The sequence below is a fragment of the Corvus cornix genome, chromosome 7 (genome assembly GCF_000738735.6).
Source record: "Corvus cornix cornix isolate S_Up_H32 chromosome 7, ASM73873v5, whole genome shotgun sequence".
Taxonomy (NCBI): Eukaryota; Metazoa; Chordata; class Aves; order Passeriformes; family Corvidae; genus Corvus; species Corvus cornix.
In genome coordinates this window covers 33,859,742-33,883,277 of record NC_046337.1, presented here as the reverse complement: position 1 = coordinate 33,883,277, position 23,536 = coordinate 33,859,742, and the positions used below count along the sequence as shown (strand labels likewise).

The 23,536-nt window shown below is 42.8% G+C and overlaps 1 protein-coding gene across 7 annotated transcripts in view; it reads right to left on the bottom strand.

Moving 5' to 3' along the window:
• Positions 1-21,226, bottom strand: part of DIP2A (disco interacting protein 2 homolog A) — an 82,711-nt gene extending 61,485 nt beyond the window's left edge. For 4 of the 7 annotated variants that reach the window (XM_039554663.1, XM_039554665.1, XM_039554664.1 and 1 more), the window contains exon 1: positions 21,083-21,225. In XM_039554663.1, coding sequence (XP_039410597.1) covers positions 21,083-21,179 — 97 coding nt within the window. In that variant the 5' untranslated portion in view covers positions 21,180-21,225. Of the gene's footprint in view, positions 1-20,067; positions 20,329-21,082 lie in introns of those variants that run through there. The other 3 variants (XR_005602281.1, XM_039554668.1, XM_039554667.1) reach the window with 2 other exon arrangements.
• Between the last annotated feature and the right edge of the window lie 2,310 nt (positions 21,227-23,536).

Sequence of the window (23,536 nt, the reverse complement as noted above, 5' to 3'; positions counted from 1 at the left end):
CCACTGCTGCAGTAAATCCTTAAGCTTGGTCCACAGGGAGACAGGAAAAGCTCCAACTCTACCACTTCCCTTCTATGCTGTTGGAACTCCCTGCAGAACACAGACACAGACTGACAGATGCCAGCTATATGTACACCTGCGGGTGAACAACATCTATCACACCAAGTATCGCTCCCAGTTCTCATTATGATGGAGATCAGTAACGTTGCCATCCCCTTTAAAAAGCTGAGGAAAGCTACACGCATGGGGAGGAAGGAATGAGAATCCTCTGGCCCATAGGGAATGTACTGTCTACTTCCACAAAAGCCAACAAAAGAAGTTGGAAAAAACCAGACTAGGATTGGTCAGGAAGATCAACGGACAGGATCTTTTAAAATTCAAGCCAAAAATTATACTCTGACATAGTTATTTTAGTAAGATTCCAAAGTGAAAAGCTTTAGAAAGAATGGTGTATACATGCAATGTGTTCCCCATCACGAAAATGCTATTTCAAAACAACCAAAATCTCAGTGTACTATAGAAATGAAAACACTCAGAGTTTCTGTTTGTCACTTCCTAGATACATCAAGGATAAAATACCAAAGTAGAATAACTGTCTGACATGTAGTAACCAACCACTATAATGAATGAGGCCAGAAATAATTGCCTGAACCAAGTCATTCTATGGTATCCCCAAAAAATTCCATGAAAACTGCCCCCAAAGATGCAAATCTAGAAACAACCAGGTATGGGGAAATCATAAAGAAAAGCCTTTACAAAGCAAAGTTTCTTTTCCTTTCACATCCTTCACAGACTCATTATATATGGCATAGTGATTAATTAACACAACGAAGATACTTCAGACTATTAAACTGGCATGAAGCTTTATTTTTATGGTGTGTTTTTGGATGCCAGCAACATCGATTTTTTTTTCTCCTCCCTCCACTAATATGCCAGAAGTTTTATCCCATCAGCCACAGATATTTTACAGGCAACAGCACTTCATATTTACTACTTGCAAAAAGCTCATATTCAAACTTTGGTAGCAACCACAAAGATCACAGTAAAGGTGCCATTTAGGCATGGTGCACCATGCTAAAGACTGAAGCAGCCTGATTCAAAAATCCATGACCATGGAAATATCTAACTCATTTATGAGACCATGAAAATGATTGAAAAACCCACCAGCAAACCCCAAAACACTCAAACAGCAGCACAACATTCAAAATTCATAAAGTATGTTAAAAACATACAAAGAGAAGGTGTGTAACCAGCAGTGTCTACTCCATACACAAGTTATTTCAATTTGTAAACTATGAAGCTTTTTCAATGGATTTCTAGGTCTCGGTTTCAGGTTTGATTAGTTTCCTGACACGTCATTACCATGCCCTCACATGCACTGTAAAACCATGCTTTTAGAGAAAAGATTTACAGCTAATCTTGAAATAACTGGGGTCAGGGGGTGTGACTACTGGGCAAAATTTTATGGTAAATGCAGACACATTGACTTCTTAAAATAAAATGCTAGCATATCTAAAAAAAAAATCAGCTTCATCAGTATTCATGTTAAAGCTACATAAATAACAAAATATAATTTTACTAAGAAATCAGACCTCACTAATATATTGGATGCACACAGGTCATCTGACATGATCACAAAGAATCAGATGAATCATTCAGAGATCCTGGCTGACCTACAGAATGATAAACTGGAAAAAAAAAAGAAACCAGCTGAATTATTCACAGAAGGAGGCAGCAAAGCAAGCCAGCTGGTGCAGACAAACACCCTCTCATGGCAGGAGAAAAAAACCATCAATCCATATTAGCACCAGAACAGTTCAGTGCTTGCACACTTGGGAAGCCCCAGCATGGGTCCCTGTGGTGGCTAAACTTATTTACAATTTATTTCCAGTTGCAACACTAGTTATTTAAGTGTATTTTCTGATGCACTGGAGCTCTCCCTGAACAGCAAGAACAAAACATTGGCAACAAAATGTAGAGCAAGGAGGTTGGAGCAGATGACTCGCTGTGGTCCCTTCCAACCTGGCCCATTCTGTGATTCTGTGGTTTCTGACAACTGCACCTTTTTCGTTGTTTATCTGGTTAAAAACAGCCAGAGGAAAGCCAGGTTTGGTATCTGCAGTCTCAGATGCTCAAGCCCCCAGCCAGCACCTGTTTGAGGTTGAATATAACACGCTGGTCCCAGGTTGCTGCCAAGGCAGGGGCTCATCAGCGGTATTTTCTGTAAAGTAAGGTTTGTTAAAACCTTACTTGTGAAATGCATCTTTATCACAACAAAGCATTGAACACAAGAATAATTTTTAAATTGGCTTTTTAAGAACAAAGCATGTTAGGAAGAAAAGGTGAACCAACTCCAGTACAAACCAAACATGTTTCTATAATGTCCCAGGCAGTGATACGCATAATCAACAGCCTGAAAAATACTCTTTTGCAGTAAAATATCCTTAGTTACCAACATTAATGATGATCTGGAAGAGACAGGTTGGCAGTACCTTAATCTTTGCAATTGTTGTTTCCCAAAATATGCATACGGATACGGATTCCGTCCTGCATCTTTTGGTCCTGTATCCACATATTTGATGGCATTGCCTCTAAATGTCCTTACCAAGCTATTTGGTTATTTACCTTTACTAATCCTACTGTAAGATAAGAAGTATTTGATTGTTAATTGCATAAGAAATATAAAGTGCCTTTAACTGGACCAAACCTGAGAAATCTACTAAAAATGCTGCCATTTGGGAGGGGGTCACATTTATAGACTCAGAAAATGGTTTGGATAGAAGGAACCTTAAAGCTCATCTAGTTTCAATGCCCTTCTATGGTCAGGCACACCTTCCACTAAACCAGGTGATTAATTACAATTTATAGTTATTACAGAATGAGTGTTATAATACCCACTATTACCAAAAGATTATAATTTACAATTACGATGGTATAATTAATATAATTTATAATTCCCTTGTTAAGGTCATATCATGCAACTGTTTTTCAATTAATTCATAGTGACTTCTAGTATTTCCAGCTTCTTACTATCACATCACTAACTCCAACACCTCTATGTTTTTCCAGGATTCCCCCATGGGAGTTATTCGCAGAAGATTTTGGTCCATGCAAAAAAGCTGGATTTTCAAGTCTTCCCTAGTCACACAGACCTACCTCCTCCTGTCCTAGGATATGCTCATCTATTTCCTGCCAAATTACACCTCTTCTTTTTTGGTGGCCCATTTCTTACTTTTTTGAGTCTGGGAAACAGACAGGAGACAGAAAAATACAGTAAAGTTTTCAAAAAATCTGGACTAGAACAACCATGAATGTCAGACAGGCAACTCACTTCAGAGGTTTTCCTTTTCCTTCTCTAATGTCTGATCTCTCCATGTCCACACCATAGAGATTCATCGAGGGCTCAGCTCAAATCTGGTGTGCAGCTTTGGTGCTGTCATTAATGCCAATGCTGTTGCAAGATCACTTAAATGTGCTGAAAACTGTCCATCGTAACAGTGGCTGAGTAGGGGTGAAGCAGCAGAACTGTGAGAAACACAGGCAGGGAGGCAAAGGGCGTGGATACATGAGGCAGGATGGCAATGGGAAGACAGGGAACTGCTCCCTTTTGGATGCCCCAAAAACAACTGCTGAGGACACATTCTGCACCAGGCCCCTCAAAAACCCACAACACAAAAAGCTTCAATTAAACAAAAAGTTTCAACAAAACCTAGTTTCAAGGAAGCAACAAAACACCAAAGTTCTTCCACTTGACTCCACACAGTTCTGCCTTCCTCAAGCTCTTCCATTACAAGCAGCTCTTCCCACCACAGCTCCTTAACACTGAGCACTATTAAGTAATTACTAATCACTTAATCACCTGGAATCTCTTCATTAAAATAAAAAGATTGCAAGCAATTCCCTTAAAACAATATTAAGCTACAAACTTTGGAAAGTTCACATATTTGATGCCTTAACAGTGAAGCCCAGTACAAAAAAGCCACCAATGCAATGCTACCCAGTACTAACACATCACTCTGAGTATCCAGAATGCAAGCTTAGACAAACTATTACAATCACAAAGACAAATACAGGACTACAAAAATACCAGATTTAAGCTTATTCATTCAGTCCAACAAAGACCCTCGCGTGCACGTACTGGGAAAATCTACATGGCTACATTTATTTTTCAACAAGACCTGTTTACTCATCCAGTGCACCGAAGAGACATTGTTTAATAAACAGAACCTTGAATAGGTATCTGTTTTGGTTTTTAATTCTTTTGCCAAGAGAGAAAAGGCTTCAGAATGCAGGAGCTCATGAACAGAAGGCCATGGATGAAGGCACAGATTGGCAGTACTTGTGAAGGTGAAGTCACCACCTGTTTCAACTTTTTCATCCTAAACCAGAAAATCCGTACTTGTTTATATTCAAAACAGTCTTATTCAGACATGTCACAGTATGAAAAGTCACCTAATCCTAAATTCAGATTTAGTCTGAGCGTGGATTTATTTCAAATTACCTCCAAGATCACCAGCAGCACCTCTTGCTGGTGCTGAAACCTGATGAAGCAGCAACAACCTGTTGGATGCTTGGGACTAGATGCAGGACAGAAAGCAGGACCACTCAAGAACTTTAAAATCGAACCAAGCCAAAAAAATCCCAAAAAACCCAAAGCCAAGAAGAGAGGCTACTATTCACATGGAAGTCAGTACCTTCAAAGATGTGCTTTCACCTTGTATAAAACTGCATTAAAATAGTCTCAAGATACATGCAGAATCAAGCAAGCTACTGGTAAGTTGATTTTTACTCGATCTCTTGCATTTAAATGGAGGCAACTGGAATGAATATAAAAGTCTCCATACAAGAAACTCATTAGCAATGAAACTGAGTTCAAAGCACAATAGGTTTTGACACTTGTCTCCAAAAGCCTCAGCACTATTGACATTATCCTTCCAAATGCTGTGCTACAGAAGCACTTTCTCAGATGATTGAAAGGTTTAACAAGCAGCACACTAAACTGCAGTGGTTTATTATTTATTATTAAAAAATTAATTAAACATTAAAATGGCCAGAGCCACTTCAGCAAACCTGTGAGTTTCAAAGGATTATGCTAAAGGGCTGCTTGCTTTTTCCATTTCTTATGGCAGTGACTGTTTCAATTACCAAGACTTAGACAATTTCTGCAATAAATGGAATACACCAGCATTTTTTAAATTTACACCCCAAATCATATTTAAATTGTTTGAGTAATTGGTTTAAACATTCCTGAGACAAAGCCGTTCCTGTTCAGGCATCTACACTACTTTAGACTGGCATAAAGAACTCCCTACATTGCTAACACAGAATATGCAGATACTCTTAGAGTTAAGGATTTCAAATAGCTATAATCAGTCCCTTCATTTTAACTGATGATCAGAAGACACTTTAATGGCTCTGCTGCATTTCATAAAACAGCTGTGAATTTTAAATCAATTAAATTCCTGTTAATCTAATGTCCAGAAGCTGCTGATGTGACCTGTACAAATGCTGTTTCACTTCCTCTGCCCATTCATCTGGACCAGGCTTCTCAAGTTCCCCAGTCCTTCTCTCTCCAGTCTTGATTAAGACCTGGAAAAGAAAAAAATCACTTCTCTACCATGACTTCTATGACTTCTATTAATTCATGAGCATTTTGATTTTTATTCCTGGAAAAATTAAGACTCTCCAGCTATCTGGTAAGAGAGCTCTACATCAGTATGTATTTGAACAAGATTTTGCTTTTGGAAATGCAACTCCTTTCCCAAGAACACTGTCTTGGCATACCATTTTTAACAGCTCTATTTTTCAGCCAAAATTCTGCAATTTTAAACTTTCCAATACCTCCAAATTGCAGAGCTTTTCTGATTTTTATATGTGTTTTCCTAGGATGTGCTTTGGTCTTACGAAAACCACTGAATCCCAGTAATCCTATATTCTCTACAGCTGCATGGATAAATCCTCCAGTGCTTCAGAAATTAGACATTCCCCCAGAAGTTTAGCTTCTCTCAGGAACACAGGCATTCTAGTTTTCCTTAATTATCCTGTCAACTTTTCCAGTGTACATGACTTAACCCATAAACCATGGCTTTAAAACACTCTAAACCTGACACAAGTGGATAGTAATTTCAAATTCTTATATATTTCTATTAGATGCTCAAGTGCTCTTTCAACAGCTTGACTGAGTTATTCATACATTTTTAAGGTAATTTTAGCTCCCAAATTCTGAAAGATAACTTTAAAAATTTAAAATTGAAAGCTTTTACAGTTGCTATGGTTCCCTCTCCCCAAGATTCTAGAAAGCCCCTAGAATAAGACTGAAATCAAGAAATTCTGTTCATGTCAGCCTAATGCAACATCCCTAAAAAATTCGACAAGTCACTGCAGTTGGGAAAGAAAAAAGTAATTTCAAAGTCAGTAATTCTGCATGCAAATTTTCCTTAAGATCCTGTTATTACTTCCTCTGTTGTGAGCAATAAAAAACCTAACTATGAAAGCCTCTAGTAAAGGCCCTTCCTGCAGAAGCTGGAAATCAGCAATGTTATTAACATGGTGTCAAGATCCAGTAAGATCTACTGAAAAACTAAAGGAAGGTTAAAGGCAGTAATGCAACATTCTTCCTTCAAATTACAGATTCTATGTTTATGCCTCACTTTCAACAGCCCTCAGTCAAGGACGTGCTGCTCAGAATCTCTAATAAACTCATGTATTCAAGACTCTCCAGCAGTGCCATGTGAAAGCCCAGACATCAGAAACTTTCTTGAAACACGTAAAAAATTCTGAAGATGAGTCTCAAAGGCGTAACACCAATTCCTATAAAGTTGGCAACTGAATTTCCTTTAAACCTAAGTTTTCCTCAGTCTCAAAATGCAACCCACTGGCATTTACCATGAAACACCAGTGGTTTAATTCCACTAAATACATATTAGTTCACTGTTATTAAAAATGTCTACAAACTGACAAACATGCAGAAGTTACTACACTATCACCAGGTTTATCATCTGAAGGTAGTATATCACCATGATTTTTTGGGGGTTTGGGTAGGGGGGATGGGGTGGGGCAGGTTATCTCCCCTGGTCGCAATGTAAAAAGCATTGTGCTTACAGAAGTATCTCTAATTAAATTAATCCAAACCATGTTTTGCTGAATATACTTTTACTAATTACAAAACAACAACGTTAACTTCAAATGAACTGCTATACCGTCCTACCCCAAAATTAGGCAATGTTCTTTACACAGCATCAGGTAACAATTTTACTGCAGTCAGTCTCCCAAATACAACACCCACTGATGAGGACCACAAATTAAGTTCTCAAGTTTTGCAGCTCATAGCTTCCCTTCTAAAAGGGCACTGAGAACCTATTTCATGTGATGAACACAATTTTGATAACACCAGTACTGCATGAGTAATCAGTCTATCCCACAGTCCCCTTCAATCACCCCAGGGAATTATCTCATTCTGATTCAGAACCTCTTTATTTTGCAGTGTCAAAACATTGCTTGTTTGAACACAGCAAGGCTACCTCTTGTCATGAGTCAGTTTATTGGGCTTTCCAAACTGCACCAGATGCACCAACATGCGATTGAAGCCCTGCAGAGCACAGCTCCAAGTTAAGTATAAAGTGTCTATCAGTTCACTACTTACAAATATTCACTAAAGAAAGGAAAATCTTCCAAAAAACCTTGGGGGTTATTATTAGCGCTGAATACTTTGGACAGAAATGCATAAAACCAAGAAAAGGCTCTTTCCACAGTGAGGAAAAATCTACCTGTTTGTAGCACAATAGTGGCTAAAAGGGCCTAACCCAAAAAGGGAACAACCCAAATAAATGGTACAAGCAACCCTGATACAAGAGCTTGCCCATGGAAGATGCAGCGAGGTGCTGTAGGGCACAGAAAACATGTAATGATCACAAGAACAAGTTGTCAGTTATTAGCTACTCACAAGTTTCTATGTTTAAAATGATTTTTCATTTTCTCCCTCTGGATGCAGACCAGGGAACGCTGGTCCTGCCAGGAAGAAGGATCAGCAATACAGCAGTTATGTAAGTACATACTCAGCCACTGAGTTTGTCAAATCTAATTTATATGGCTTCCATTTTAAATAGAAATACAAGACTATTTATTTCTTACTACTATCTACCATTTTCTGGTTTCACTAAGCATTCTGCTACTCCTCCTCTGCCTCAAACTAGCCTGTGATTACCTCATCCCAACTACCCTGCTACGACTGCAACACAGACTTATCTCACAGTTTAAGACCCGTACAGCTTGTTAGGATGAAAGTAACATATACAAGGATTTATACATAGCCATTTTGTAATTTAAAATACGATTTATAATCTTAACAGTAATTTAAGATTAGAATATGGAGCCAAAGCTACAAGCAAATACAGAATATGCGTGTCAATGAAGGTTTTTGTAGTTTTGTGGGGCCGTACCACAAGTTACTTACATTGTAAGTAACAATAAGGTAAAAATCAAATAAAAACCGGTTTCACTGAAAAAGGAAAGGGCAATAACCATAGCGATACCTTTTGCAGATCTTCATCCCATGGTCTCTGGAGCAGCCCCTGCCTCCTGTAAACACCTCTGTTACAGGTATTCCCAGCACCTGAAGTTCTTCTCTCAATTAGCAGAATCTAAACATTTTGAAGGCCACCTGAAAACAACTTCTGCTAGGAAGGGAAGAGACTCATTTGCTAATGGTCAGTCTCAGGCACTGATAAATTGAAAAAATCAAATCAGAGCACTGTCAATATCTGCTAAAACCCAAATCTGAAGAAAACTACAACCTTGCGTTTATTTAGGCAATAGTTGCTGATACATCTAATCCTGGCTTCACAATTGTGAAAAGTCTAGAATCACAGATGTAATTTGCTCCAACCACTAAGTTCACCAGAAGAGTTTCCTGTTTAAAAATACCCATTTCCTTAATATATTCCTTCATCTGTAGCACAATCACACTGGTTGATTACTATAAGTAATGCTTTTAAACAGACTGGTTTATCGAATTATTCATGAAAAATAACCCAAACCCTCTCTAACAAGGAGGCTGTAGATGGAAAGTGAGCACAGGAACAATGCCGACCATCACCTTGACTCCTGCTCAAACTGATATGTCCAGTCACGGTTCTGGATCTGACCACCACAGAATACATTGTTTCTCAGTTTCCCAGACTGCTCAAGGCAGACAAACACATGGCAAAAAAATACATAAACCCACAGCAACCAAACTAATCCTGACCTCACTGGTGTTTCTGTGTACACTGTTAAGTGTAGCCCAGGAGTCAACGGAGACTATGCCGAGTCAAACTGGGAGGACCTCCAGAGTGAAGCTCTTAACATACTTGCACTAGACCAAGGCGGGGGAGGGGAGGTGGGGAAAAAGACCTGTAGGCTCCTGCCAGGAGTGACTCTGGGGTCATCTGCTTGACTGTTACGAAGTTGCAAGGTCATGCACTTTACTATACGGACATCTAACCCAAGGGCAGTAGAAAAAAAGGCAAAGAGCAAGAATGAGCGTCCCCCTTTTAATTCCTACAACATGTACTACACAACCTCAACTAGCTAGTTTATAAAGTTTAAGCTTCTTAGTGATTGTTACTTAGCAAATCAGAGCTCAGGCAAAAAAATTAGAAAAGATGCTCACACCTCAATTTGCTTTTCTCAAATACTGTTTCTGAAAGAAAAATGAAGGGAAAAATCTTTACTGAGCTGCCATCTCTGAAAACAGTGAATATTCTTTGCAAGCTGAAGTAACTCCCACCAAATACAAATGATACACAAACATGAAATGAGAAACTTCAGTAATTTTGTTAGACAACACATAACTGCCAACAAACGTTTTGCCCCAGTGGTCGCAACACCTTTTCCCTAACCCTACCAAACCCTGGGCTTCCACAATATGGCCTGTCTGACATGCTTTCTTTGCAACCTCACATTCTGGCACTTTCTTAACATTTCTTACTCCTTATAATGTAAGGCAGAAATCTCATAATGTGGGACTTCAACAGAATTCTGCCTTAATACACAGGCAGCTGGTACATATGGAGCTGAAGCCCCTCTAGTTATATCCAAACCACGTCCCAACACAGGTTTTCATTTCTCCATAAGCAAATAACTTTTCAAACACTATTTGATAAAATGCTGAGTTGGCTGGTATTTTCCCTGTATCTGATGAATCCCACATCTGTGGGACACAAACATATTGATTATGATTTATGGGTGCTTTCATACTTCAAGTTCTAGGACAAAATGCTGCTACAATCAGCAAGTCCAACGTTTCATTTGAGGCTCGATCCAGGATAGATTGAAGGAACAGCCGTACAGACACAGCCAGATGCTGAAAAAAAATATTTTGAGTATGAATTCATTTTGCAGCTAAGCTGAAGTACTGACACCCTCTTTTACTCTTCTGCCCTCAACCCAATCCAGCTCTGAGGCCATCTGGCTATAAGTAGGGAAAAGGAAAAATAAAAACTATTAAAAATTTGAGCCACAGTAAATTATAACAAAAAGCCATAAAAAAAGATGATTTGCCTCTATCTTCATAATATCACAACACCAGCTATTAGTAACTTTTCAGTGTCCATAAATAGCAAATCCTACAGGAGGCAGAATTTTGTCAGACATCACTGGCATCGAGCAGAACTGAACAAAAACTCTGTGCCAGTTGAGGGATGAGGCCCAACTGGCACCAGGTGTTGATATTCTCTTCAAGTTCTTAAAGGGATGTACACGGAGATAATCAAACAGAAACGTCTTGACCTTTAAAAGGTAACAACAGACATAAAAGATTAAGAGCTGCTTCTTTATTCACTGAATTGTAAATTGCAGACACCGGCTACAAGGCACAAGTTTCCACACAGGAAAACAACAACAAAAATCCACAGAAGTTTAAAATCTTTGTGTCCTGTTGAGCACTGCTGGGGAAACAACAGCTTGAGAAAGAACAAAGGTCACAGTAAACCAGTCAGAAAATGATAGAAGGATATGATGATGATTTGGAGGCTTTAATTATTCAGTCACACATTTCAACTTGGTCCCCTGAATTCTGCATTGCAGAAATGCTTTGTTTGACCTTTGCACAGGAAAATCATACACTCAATTTTACTGCACATCATGGTGGGGTAACAGTTGGACTCCATGAGCTCAGAGGTCTTTTCCAGCCTAAACAATTCTATGATCTTTGAATTTGGGTCTGCAATCATCACTTCAAGAAAACTCAGGCAAATACGACACGTTTCCTCAAGAGCTACAAACCTTGTGCCAAGAAACTGTCAAATACTTCGATACTTATTCCAAGGTAAGTCTAAGGGTTCTTAATAACCAAATGACTGTTATGTAATCAAGAGAGACTGACATGTTTCCGTTTGCATACAGGTATATTAAAGTGCGTCTTTCAGTAACAGAACTGGATGATACATCCATAACTCACCTGCATGAAATGTCATCAAGCAGGCACCTTCTTTAGTCCATGAGACGCCATAGCCAATCACATTTCAGAAGAATAGTCTATTCCTTTCAAAAAACCAAGCTAACCCAAAGGAAAAAAATCTCCCCAGCAGCATTTTAACTAGGAAATGGAAAAGAAAAACTCAATTCATGATCTCAAGATTGGCAGAGCTTAATTTAGGTTTAGGGGAACGAAAGGGAGGTAGAACATAGGATAGTGTTCAATGCTAATTTTATAAAGGTCTATTTACTTCATGAACGTGCATTTATAATTTTAAGGGATGCTTATTTTTGCACCTGGAAGAAAATATATTTCCTTTAATTTTCTTAATGTACAGGTTGCCATCATATTCTTGTTCCTCACCAGGTTTTAACTTTCCTTACCAAAGCAACATAGAAAAGAGTAACAAGATTTCTACTCAAACACAAGGAAGAGATTAATTTAAACACTTGTTAACTACAGCAGAAATCCAGAAGACAACCAAAAAAAGCCCAAACCACCTAACTGGTTGAGTTTGAAATTCTGCTTTGAAAGGAAGGAAGGTGATGACCTAGCACTCCCAGTTCTCCTGGTTCAGATTCTTCTGTTTCCTCACAGTGATAAAGGTAACAGAATAGTACATTTAGTCCTTTTATCTGCAAGCCTTTAAGTGCATCACCATCACGCTTAAGCTGGAAGCCAGAGCCAGCAAAATAAGACTGGATGTTCTTCTGCAGGTCCTCACTGCTCACAAAATTGTTTCATTAGAAACAGCTAAAGGTAAGAAGTGTAAGGATGCTCTCAGCTGAGACTAGTTACCTTGCTTATCCTCCTATGTTCCAGAAGGCAGGGAAGAAAAAAAGGGAGAGAGGGGCAGCAGAATAATAATGATGGAAAATTAGTATGATGGGGGAGCAGGAAAGAGAGCAAAAGGGAAGGCACATTACAGATGAAAACCATTGCCAATTGTATTGTTCCACTGCAACATTGTTCTAACATGGTTGCTAATATTTTACCTCAACTCAACAAGAGCCCCTTAACCAGCTTCTCATTACCTTCCAAAATAGAGGGGAGAATTAAAAAAATCTCCTCTGATCATCCAGCACATCAGACACGGCAAGAAAAAGAAAATGGGTCAATTTATTTTACCCTCCCAATGCAGAAAGGTTCAGAGGACTCTTGGTACCCAATGTGCGGCCTGAGGGAATTGAGAGGAAAGGGTGAAAAAGAAGTAACAGTTCCTGGGTAACCTATTTTTTGTGTGCTGAATATAGAAGCCTCACTAAGCAGCACCATGTGGTCTAGCCTACCCTGGTTTGGTTAGCACATGGCTGTGGCTCTGGGAAGGGGAAAAGAGGCCAATTGGCAGCATAGAGGAAAACCAGTCTGGGCTGCTGAAGAATGGCAAGACGTTGCCACTCGGGTAGAGAAGCTACCTGTGAAAGTCTATTATGCGGATGCCCATAGCTCCAAGAGTCAGGCTAATGAAGAACACCAAAACAACGAACACATAGATGAAGGTGCGAAAATAGAGGTGTCCCAGATAGATCTGGACTGGCAACACCAGGGGGAGTTGTTTCTAGCTCGACAGGCCCATGATGCCTCAGGCCATCAGGGCAGAGATGCCACCTATAAGTGGGCACGAGACCGAGGGGTGGATCTAACCATGGACAGTATCTCCCAGGTGATCCATGATTGTGAGACATGCGCTGCGATCAAGCAGGCCAAGTGGGTGAAGCCTCTGTGGTATGGTGGGCGATGGTCCAAATACAAGTATGGGGAGGCCTGGCAGATTGATTACATCACACTGCCTCAAACCCGCCAAGGCAAGCGCTATGTGCTCACAATGGTAGAAGCCACCACTGGATGGCTGGAGACCTACCCTGTGCCTCACGCTACAGCCCGTAACACCATCCTGGGGCTTGAAAAGCAAGTCCTTTGGAGGCATGGTACTGCTGAGAGAATTGAGTCCAACAATAGGACTCATTTCAAGAACAGCATTATTAACACCTGGGCTAGAGAACATGGCATTGAGTGGATGTACCATATCCCTTAATCATGCACCAGCTGCTGGGAAAGTGGAGTGGTACAATGGCTTGTTAAAAACCACCTTGAAGGCACTGGATGGGGGAGCTTTCAAAAACTGGGAGATGCATTTAGCAAGAGCCACCTGGTTAGTTAACACCCGAGGCTCCACTAACCGAGCAGGCCCTGCCCAATCTGAGCCCCTTCAAACAACACACAGAGATAAGGTCCCATCCGTACACACAAAAGGTATGCTAGGAAAAACTATTTGGGTTAATTCTGCCTCAGGGACCAGGTTGCACCTGGTGGGTGATTCAGAAGGATGGAGAGACAGGATCACTCAAGGGGAGCTTGTTTTTGGGTGAACTGCCTGTCACACTGCACCTGTATCTAGATGTATATATGTATATAATCAGGATAATGCATGTATGTATATAGTTTAAAAGTTTAAGTGTGATATAGCATGTTGGTATGGGAAAAAATTCAGGGTGGATAATGCTGGAGGTTAGGTGTTTTTTGGTTTTTTTTTTTTTTCCCCCTTCTCTCAGGGAATTTTCTCCCATCTGTTGCCTAAGAGATGATAATGACTGATACTTGAAGAGAGACAAAAGATATAGCCATGGAGGAGGGGGAGGGGTGCAGCTGGCTGCACTCTCCTAGCTGAGGGGCTTTCTCTTGGGAAGGGCAGAGATACCTGAGATTTTGGCTGGGGGGTCAGGGGCTGGGCTCAGCTCCTCGCTTGCTCTCTCGTTCTTGGATCGGACGGAACAGTTGAGTTGCTGCTACCTCAGGAAGAATTCACTGCCACCGCGGAGTCCAGCCCAGCACTGCTTCTTCTTTACCATGGGTGAGCCTCTGCTCGTAAGAGCAGCCAGTGAACTGGGACCTTAGTAACACCCGATCACACTGGAAAGGACCCTCACCATCTACTTAGGTGCCTCAGGGGAAAAACTTGAGACCTTGACCCCCGAACCCCTCCCCCTTCCCGGAGGGTGTGCCTCCCAGCTGTGTGCTGCAGCTGCTATGGAGAAGCCCAGCTGCCACTGCCCAGCTCTGCTGTTTCCTGCCTTGGGCTTTTTTGCTACACTCTAACCCAACACCCCATGCCTGCCTGACCCCTGTGACTCCTGCTAAGGCTGCAGAGTTCCTGCTACATTTTGTTTGCCACTCTGGGGTGTGTCCGCCTCTGCCGTTCCAGCTGCTGCTCCAAGGTTCCCGCTACAGCCCATTCTGCCATCCTGAGGGGCATCGAGATCGGCTGCCCCTGTGGGTTTGTAAAGGGAGCCCCTTTTCCATCCCTCCTGCCAGCTCGCCCGCCATCACCCACATGATGAGAGAGAGGCAAGAGAGAGGCGCTCGTGCCACAGCGCCCCCTGCAGGCACGGGGGAACCATTGCACCCCCCCGCCCGGTCGGGAGCCACCAGCGCCCCCACCGGCTGTGACCAGAACTGCACCCAAGGGGAAGGTGCCTGACAGCTGAGAGAGGCTGGCACTGGGTTTGTGGGTTTGTTTGTTGTCGCTGCCGCTGTGGTTGTTTGTCTGCCTTGTTATACATACATACACACACATATATACTTATATACATATACATACATACATATATATACACACACACACATACTAATAAAGAACTGTTATTCCTTTTCCCGTATCTTTGCCTGAAAGTCCCGTAATTTCAGAGTTATAATAATTTGGAGGGAAGGGGTCACATTTTCTATTCCAAGGGAGGTTCCCACCTTCCTTGGCAGACACCTGTCTTTCAGAACAGGACAAGGACTTTGAACTCTTAACACCTATGTTAACTGCCATCTCTCTTAAATCTCTCATTTATGAATTAACTGTACTGCGAAGATAGCAAGGTTTGGATAAAAACTCTGCTGTAGCACTTTCCCATAGGTGAATGAGTAGTGACAGTCTGTTCCCTTGCTGAGGAACAGGCTTTTCACTTAGAAAAATGGATCCCTTGTGTATGGTAACCGTGAACCTTGCAATGGTAACTACTCCAAGCCACAAGACTGTTTTGTAACAAATAAACCAATCAATAAATCAAACCCCTGCTTCCCTTTGAACACAGCGTGACTATTTAAGTCACAAACTGGACCAAAGGACACAAGACAGCCTGAAGGATGTCAGCCAGGTGCCCAGACCTTTGCCGGGTGTTAACATGTGAGAAAACGCTTTGAAGACTTACTCAGTTCCCATGGGCATTTGGCAAGCCCCAGGTACTATCACACAATTAACAGTTTCTGTTGGAGAGCCCAGAAATTAAGCAAGAAAGATGCTGCAGGTCAAGTTTCACAGACTGCCATCTGTCTCTCCAGTCATGACAGTTCTTCCCACTAACAGCCTCAGATCATATTTATTTTCAAGTATTTCCAAGACTTCCATAATAGAAAACTACCATTTTAAGTCCAGAAAAAACTTAACTCCCAAATACTGTGATTTATCGCAAGAAAAATAGGTGCAAGTGTGTGTGGGTGTCTCTTCCTCACCTGATTTCACATACAGAAATTTAATACCACATTGGTACTATTGGTGTAACAAAAGCACCTAAACTTTTCAGCTCTGAGCACTACCTTTATGTTTTATAAGAAAGGTGTTCTGACCAAAATAAAAGTTATTATCAACTTATTTTTTAAAAGCCCAATCAGACTAATTACAAAAAGTATTTGCTGAAGTGTTGCTGGAATATTTGCAGTAGCCAAAGATGTCAGACATTGAATGCCTTTACTTTTTTCAAGAAATACTTCATAGCTGGTATCTTCTTCCGCTCAGGAATTACCTGCAGTACCTCAAAATGTGCCCAAAACCCTCACAAAAAAACCCCAAAACAGTAAAATCCTAGAGAAAGCTTCCCTGTCACACACACAACTTCTTCCTTTCTTAAATGGGAAATAAAAAATTGAGATAAAAATCATATGAGAGTCAGCTTTCAGTCTAGGCAGATGTAAACATCTGAAGGGGAGCCAGAGCAACCAGTCCACTGACCACTCCACGTGAACTGCATCCTTTGCCACTAAAGCCCAGCCATGCGCAGAAGAAACCTATGAGCAATGTGGCAGGAAGTGGAAAATACTCCTCCCCAAATCAACTGAGAAATAAATGAGGTTATAATTAAGATTGTAAGCTACATGAAATACTTCTCTAACTCAGAACTAATCCTGCAGCCTTTTTGATAGAAGTCATTGAGAACAGTGTTCCCCATCTGGCATTCGGTGAAATAATGGAATAGATTTGAACTAGCAAAAAAAAATCTCTTCAGCCTCTTTACTGTAGGTAATCTCTGTTTAGAGTTTCAGCTTAGTTCATAGAATCATTAAGGTTGGAAAAGACCACCAAGATCACCAAGTTCAAAGTAAGACCAACCTACAAATTCCTAGCGAACAGAAGAAAACCCAAATCCACATACTTGATGTTTCAAGCTGCATCAATTCAGACAAAAAAAGTGTTGTACCATTCACACGCCAGTCAAACTCCACCTCAAAGTTGGTACAACTGTATTTTTCTTCCCGCAGTTTTTATCCAATTTTTACTGAACACGAATCCTGTGTTGTGCATCCTAATGGTCCAGACTAACTGGATCCAGATAGCAACAAGCACCAAAAATTTCCAAGAAAAGAAACAAACCTAGTCATATGTTCTTGTAAGTCCCTGAACTGCTGGCTGAGGGCACTGCCGCCACCACCACCAGACCTAGAAGACAAAGCCAACACAAGCAGGCACCAAGTCCTCATTACTATATCAACACATTACAGAGTTTTATCTTCAACTACTTCTCCGTATCTTGTCCTTAGATGATCAAGGAACAAGTGAGGCATCTTCCTGCACAGATAACCCAGAAGAAGTAAAAAACAACCCAGTTCCGAAGTGGTATACAAGTACATTTAGGTACATAAAAACACATACAAATATATGATGCACTCTCATGGAACAAGTACAGGCTTTAAAATGCACATTAATGCCTTTCCTACAGAATCTCTACTGCAGATTAGAATTTTTTTAAGAACTGTTTATAACCTTAGTTCTCTTTCAGAGCACAGAAGAAAAAACCACATCAAACCCTCAAAACAAACAAACAAAAAACCCAACCAAAACCCAAACCACCCGTGTTTTATAGTTACTAATAAACAACCTGAAGTACTGGAGCTTCACAGCATCTCCAACATACTCTGACACAGATCCTGCCAGGCTGATTAGGGAACTCTGCATCTTTCCATTACATCAGAAAGCTGCAGCATCTTAGAGTCTTATGGTAAGCAAACCTAGTCCACAGATCCATCAGCTGAAACACAGCTTAGGTGTTAAGCATGGTCTCAAAACTGTCCTTATCTCCCCAAAAGGTTGTGGCAGATCTCTTAGTTTTTTTTACAAGATTCACTAATTTTTTTCAACAAGAAAGAAATTAGCGTTGATATAACAAAGCAACACAGTAGCATCATAGTAGGGTCACTTTCTATGCCCAACTATTATTTTTCTAGTACATGAAGAATACAATGTCAAGCAAGAGATTAGGATCTTGTAAAGCAGGAGGATTCATAACAGTGCACATGACTGGAATTGTAGCATGAACTGGCACTCCATGCCCATCTGTCCTGGGTTGCAGTGTATTCTATTACCATCCTCATGAGCTGTTGAAATCAAGTGGGGCAGTGTTTCCTTGCCTCCTCCCCCCAGACTATCTTTCTGTTAATGGCCCATCATTGCTCTGACGCATGACTCAGAGATAACTCCCTCCGGACTATCTTCTGTTAATGAGCATAATCAACACTTGGCCTCATGACTCATTACCCCCTTGTGAGATGCTCCACCCAGAGGGACGAACCAAGCATTCCATCCTGGGTATAATCTGAGATTCTGAACACCAGAATCCCTTCCACTGGATTTCCAGAGGACAGGAGCTACACTGCCACCACTGGACCTGAGGAAGAGCAGACCTTTTTTCTACAGGATCACCACTTCAGAGGACTGCTACCACCACTCTAACAGGGTGTCAGGTTGTATCTTGACTCTGTCAGTCGGAACCAGTGTTTTAGTTTTTCCTTTTCTTTAATTTCCCCATTAAATTGTTATTCTGACTTGGTGCCTCCCACTGGTTTGTTTTCAAACTAGTACACCATCCAAAACTCTTCTCAGCTGAACGCTCTACTTAAGATTTTGAGTTGTCTTTAGAAAGTACCAATGTGCTCATGTCTCCATTCTTCTCTACACCTAAACACAAACACTTTACCCAGCTTTTGCTAGGATCATCTGAAGCAAAACCAAAGGAGGAGATTAATCATCTTCCTGACTTATTTTTTACAGGTGAAAATAATATAATCAAAGAGAACAGACATCATTTCTGCCTCATCACAACACACACAATATTTCAATTAACAAAGTACACAGACAAAGCAGAAAGGAACTTGCTCTCATGTTTCTCCTTTTCTCTTTCTCCCTTCACACTTCCTCTCAGATGATGGGAACATCCACCCAGGTACTGACCTTCTCTAACTTGAGGCATACTCAGCATAAGAAATCTTATATTGCTATTCCTTCCTCTCCAAGTAAGCAAGCTCTGAACATTAATGACTGAGAGCTCCATTAAAAGCTGTTCATACAAACATCAAGCAATGGCAGGATACAAGCATGTAACATACTACCAGATGTTGAAGAACTACTGGCAAACATTTTTCAGTTTAGGAAAGACAGAGAAGGGGTCACATCTAAGCTCATAAACTACATCTTCAGAGTGGTCAAGAAATTCAAGCTCACATTACCACTTTATCCAATTACTCCATTATTCCAGCGGCTACACAGCAACACACATTCCACATCAGACCCACAGCACTAGGACAGTGCGCACTCACTTCAGGCATCTCACAGGTTTAACATACTGCAGACCCACAGTATTTCATCAGTTAAACAAAGACACAGTCAGGAACTACACAGCAGAGGAGCCAGCCCCAGGATATCCCTGCAAGTGTCAGCAGGCACACAGGAAGAGCCACTGTACCCAGCATGGCCACAGAGCACATGGTCCCAGCTCACACGCAGGAACTTGTCTTGCATAAGCAACAGGGCATGCCAGGTACTACTTCTAACCGCGCCAGCAGATATGCAGCGACAGGTTACACCTGGACAACAGTCACCCATCCTACATTTCTCCCCTGCCTCTGCACCAAAGCTTCTACACTGGAGGTGAGGACAGCACACCTGTGAATAATTTCCAAAACTGTGACCTGAATCAAGCAGCACATTTAGGCGTAATAGCCCCAGTTTTGCCCACCTGAACCTGCTGATCTGAAAACCACAACATCTAAGGAGCACGCTGAATGCTCCTAATCCCAAAACCACAGATGGTATTAACAGGTTTTTAGCTCTTCTATTCCAGAGGGCAGCTTGACAGTGTAACTGGGGAAAATGCAATGAGCAACTGCTCCCAGAAAATGCTGCCTCGGTCACCTCCCCCCCGGCATGCCCTCCTGCACCAAGTGCCTGTACCTGCCTGTCTGCAGTACAGGCCACGCCAGAGAATCAGTATGCAAACAGTCCTTCCCCAGCTCCTTAACAGATACCACGACTAACACCCACAGCGATCACAAAAGGGTTGTTATCACCAAACACTGACCTGGAGGAGGAGGGGATGTCTCCTTCTTGGGGCTGAAAATCCATCAAATGGTCACAAGTGAACCTTTATCCGGCATTGCATATTGTCACCTCTGGGCTCATTAATGCTTCAAGGGCTGGAGCCCCTCTGCTCTGGAGACAGGCTGGGAGAGCTGGGGGTGTTCAGCCTGGAGAAGACTCCAAGGAGACCTTAGAGACCCTTCCAGTGCTTGAAAAGGCTCCAAGAGAGCTGGAAAGGAACTTTGGACAAGAGCCTGGAGTGACAAAACAAGGGAGAATGGCTTCCCACTGACAGAGGGCAGGGTTAGATGGGATACTGGAAAGAAATTCTTCCCTGCCAGGGTGGTGAGGCCCTGGCACAGGCTGCCCAGAGAAGCTGTAGCTGCCCCTGGATTCCTGGAAGTGTCCAAGGCCAGGCTGGATGGGGCTTGGAACAACTGGTCGAGTGAAGGTGTTCCTGCCCATAGCAGGAGGATGGAACTGGATGAGCTTTAAGATTCCAGTCTAAATCATTCTGTGATTCTATTAAAATGGAGAAAGCATCACCATATTCCTGCCTGTACACACACTGAAGCACAAAAGTTAGCAATTAATGATACAGAGAGAGAGGTTTAAGGTTTTAGCTACAGTTAGGAACAAATATTAAAACTAAAATAAAATAGTCTTTCCAGAGTATCGAGCTGCACACTAACTGGCCATTTGGAAGCGCTCGTGAGGGGCCTCCACAACCGCTCCCAGCGCCGGGCCGCAGGGGCCGCGGGCGGGCGGTGCAGCCGGGGGGATGGCGGGGGACGGCGCAGGCCCGCCCGAGCCCGGCGCCACCGCCGGCTCCCGGCCGAGGGCTCCAGCGGGAGCGGAGCCCGGGCCTGCTGGGGGCTGCGCCGAGGGGCGAAGACGCCGCCTCCCCCAGACCCCTCGGCGGCACCGCGCCCGGGCCGCCCACGGCAGCCACACGCGGCCTTCCCGCCGTGCCCGGCCCCACAGCCCCTCCGCGCCCCGAGCCCGGCCCCACTCACCCTCCGACAGCTCCAGCTCCAGCTCGGCCAGGCTCTCGCGCACCTCGGGCGGCAGCGGCACAGCCTCCAGCGCGCAGCCCCCACGCTCCGCCGCCATGGCGCGGGCGGGCGAGCAGCGAGCGGGCCCGGCGGAGCCACCGCCCAGCCCTGGCCGCAGGTGGGGCCGGGGGGCGGGCCAGAGGCGGGCCCCGGCGGTCCCGAGCCGGGAGGCAGGGACGGAAGGAGGAGGTGCCGCCGGCCCCTACCGCCCCGCGCAGCCGCTACCGCAGCCCGGGACGCGCGGCCCGTGCCAGGGGCGGGAGGGGGCCGTGCCACTGGGGAGGGGCTGCAGCACGGCCCGCCCGCTCCTGTATCCAGCGCTGCCTTTCTTATTCCTCCTTCCCTTTTCCCGCCCTTGTCATTGCCTTCGCACCTGCTGTGCTGAGGTCCCTTTCCTGAAAATACCGAAACTGCCCTTTCCCTCCTCACGTCTTCCTCCCAACGGAAAATAGGAACTGTGACCGAGCCTAAGTCCACGGGGCCCACCCAGCCCACCGAGTGTTCCAGGATAGGGCATGGACATTTTCATGGCACAGAATGCCACTGTAAGAGCGTGGATATAAAGTGGTGCCTGGCCCTTCACAAAAGAAAAAAAATTAAGTGTATTTTCTAAAGCCAACCACCTCTCAAAGGGCACTAGAGACCAGCAGGACGTGTTTGGGATGGAAGGCGTGTTGATGCAGTAGCTTTTCCCTGTTCAGCTATAGGTTCCAGGGTGCGTGTGTGGCAGGACAGCAGGGCCTGATGTTCTGGCATTCCTGCAATCTCCCAGAGACTTCGGCAAAGGCAAATCCAGGACCTTACTAGTAGTCCTGACCCCCCAAACTGCTCTGCCAAGTAACAACTTCCCTAGAACTAGAAAATAGGGAAATCTGGGGAATAGTTTTCTGCCAACAACTGCTTCTGTCCAAAGCACCTCTGGTTTAGGATGATTGGGTTCAGGTTGGGGCTTCCGATTTCTCCGCTCACATTACTGAGGTCAACACGCACATCACAGGAAAGCATGTCCCATGTGGCTGCCCTTCCGAGGGCACAGACACACCACACCAGCACTAGGAAAACCATGCTGCTTAAAATGTCATCCCTTACACTGGGCAGAGACATTTCTGCTTCCACAGACAGCCCTTCAGAAAGCTGTCTGTAGGTACTGGGGAGCTAATGGGAACATATTACCTATAGTTCAGATCCTACTGGGTTGGATTCCTTCTCTGCAGATTTCTTTTGTGAATAGGAGGCTGCAGCATCTGCCCCTTATCCCCAGTTCCAGCCTGTGTTCCTTGAAACAGTGACTGCCGAAGGAGACTCTTGGAGGGGCATGTAAGGTGAGGCAGGGAAGCACTGACTGCCACAGAAAAGTTCCTCTGAGTGCAAAACCCTGCCAAGGTTTGGGAAGAGCCCTGCATATTCTGGGACATAAAAAAAGCCCCTGTAGATTGATTTAAAAATGTGCCAGTGCAAAGCCAAATTCCCTTGAAACAGAACTGGTCCCTATGATGTGCCAACTATCCTTTAAAAGGTAGTTTTAATTATCCACCTAGAAGTGCCAGATTTTAAAACTAGGCATTAATTTGGATTTGCAGTGTCAGTACTGACACTAGATAACTCTGAGCACAGGCCCTCAGGCCTCACAGCTCTCCTGCTTACTACACTCAACATGGAAAATCCAGCTGTGAGTGTGCTATTACAGATTGGATTTAGTGCCAGTTCTGAACTCTGTTTTAGAAATGCATTGTTCCCAAAAGAAGATCAGCTTGTGTTATGCTAAGCAAAAAGGGCACCAGCACCATTCAGTGTGTGCAGTCTGACAATGCTGCATCAAGTGTTAGGAGTCTTAGACTGATTTTTTTAAGAAATATGATACAGTCACTGAGCCAGCTTAAACTTAGCTCAAATTGGTTTGGAACTCTGGACAAGTTAAGTTACTGTTGCCAAGCTTTTACACCAAATCAGGTATTGTTTGTTCACAAACTTAAAGTTAAGCTCTCTTAAATTTATGCTCAATCAGTTTAAGGGTTCTCCTATAGCTGTCAGAGGGTAATAAATCTGTACACGTGCCAAGATCTCTCTCTACCACATTTTTTTCCAGAGAACCAAATGGTGATCTACCTGACAGATAAATAAGACTTTACCGAGACAAAAACAGTTAAATAAGTAATAAAACAATCTCAGATGAATGCCAATATATAATTCTCAATACCCAGTAGAGAAAAATCTTTTAACAGGCTGCAGGAAAACAATTTGCCTCCAGAAGAGATTCTTCTCATGCTCCAAAGTTAACCACCACATCTGCTTTGAAGGTAGAGATTTCATGTTTCCAGAGGTTTAAAATACTTTGGTATTATAATTCTTCCTATGCTTTTTCTAAAGAAATACAGAAATATCACAGAAAAGTCTTATTCAGCATGATACTTGAAT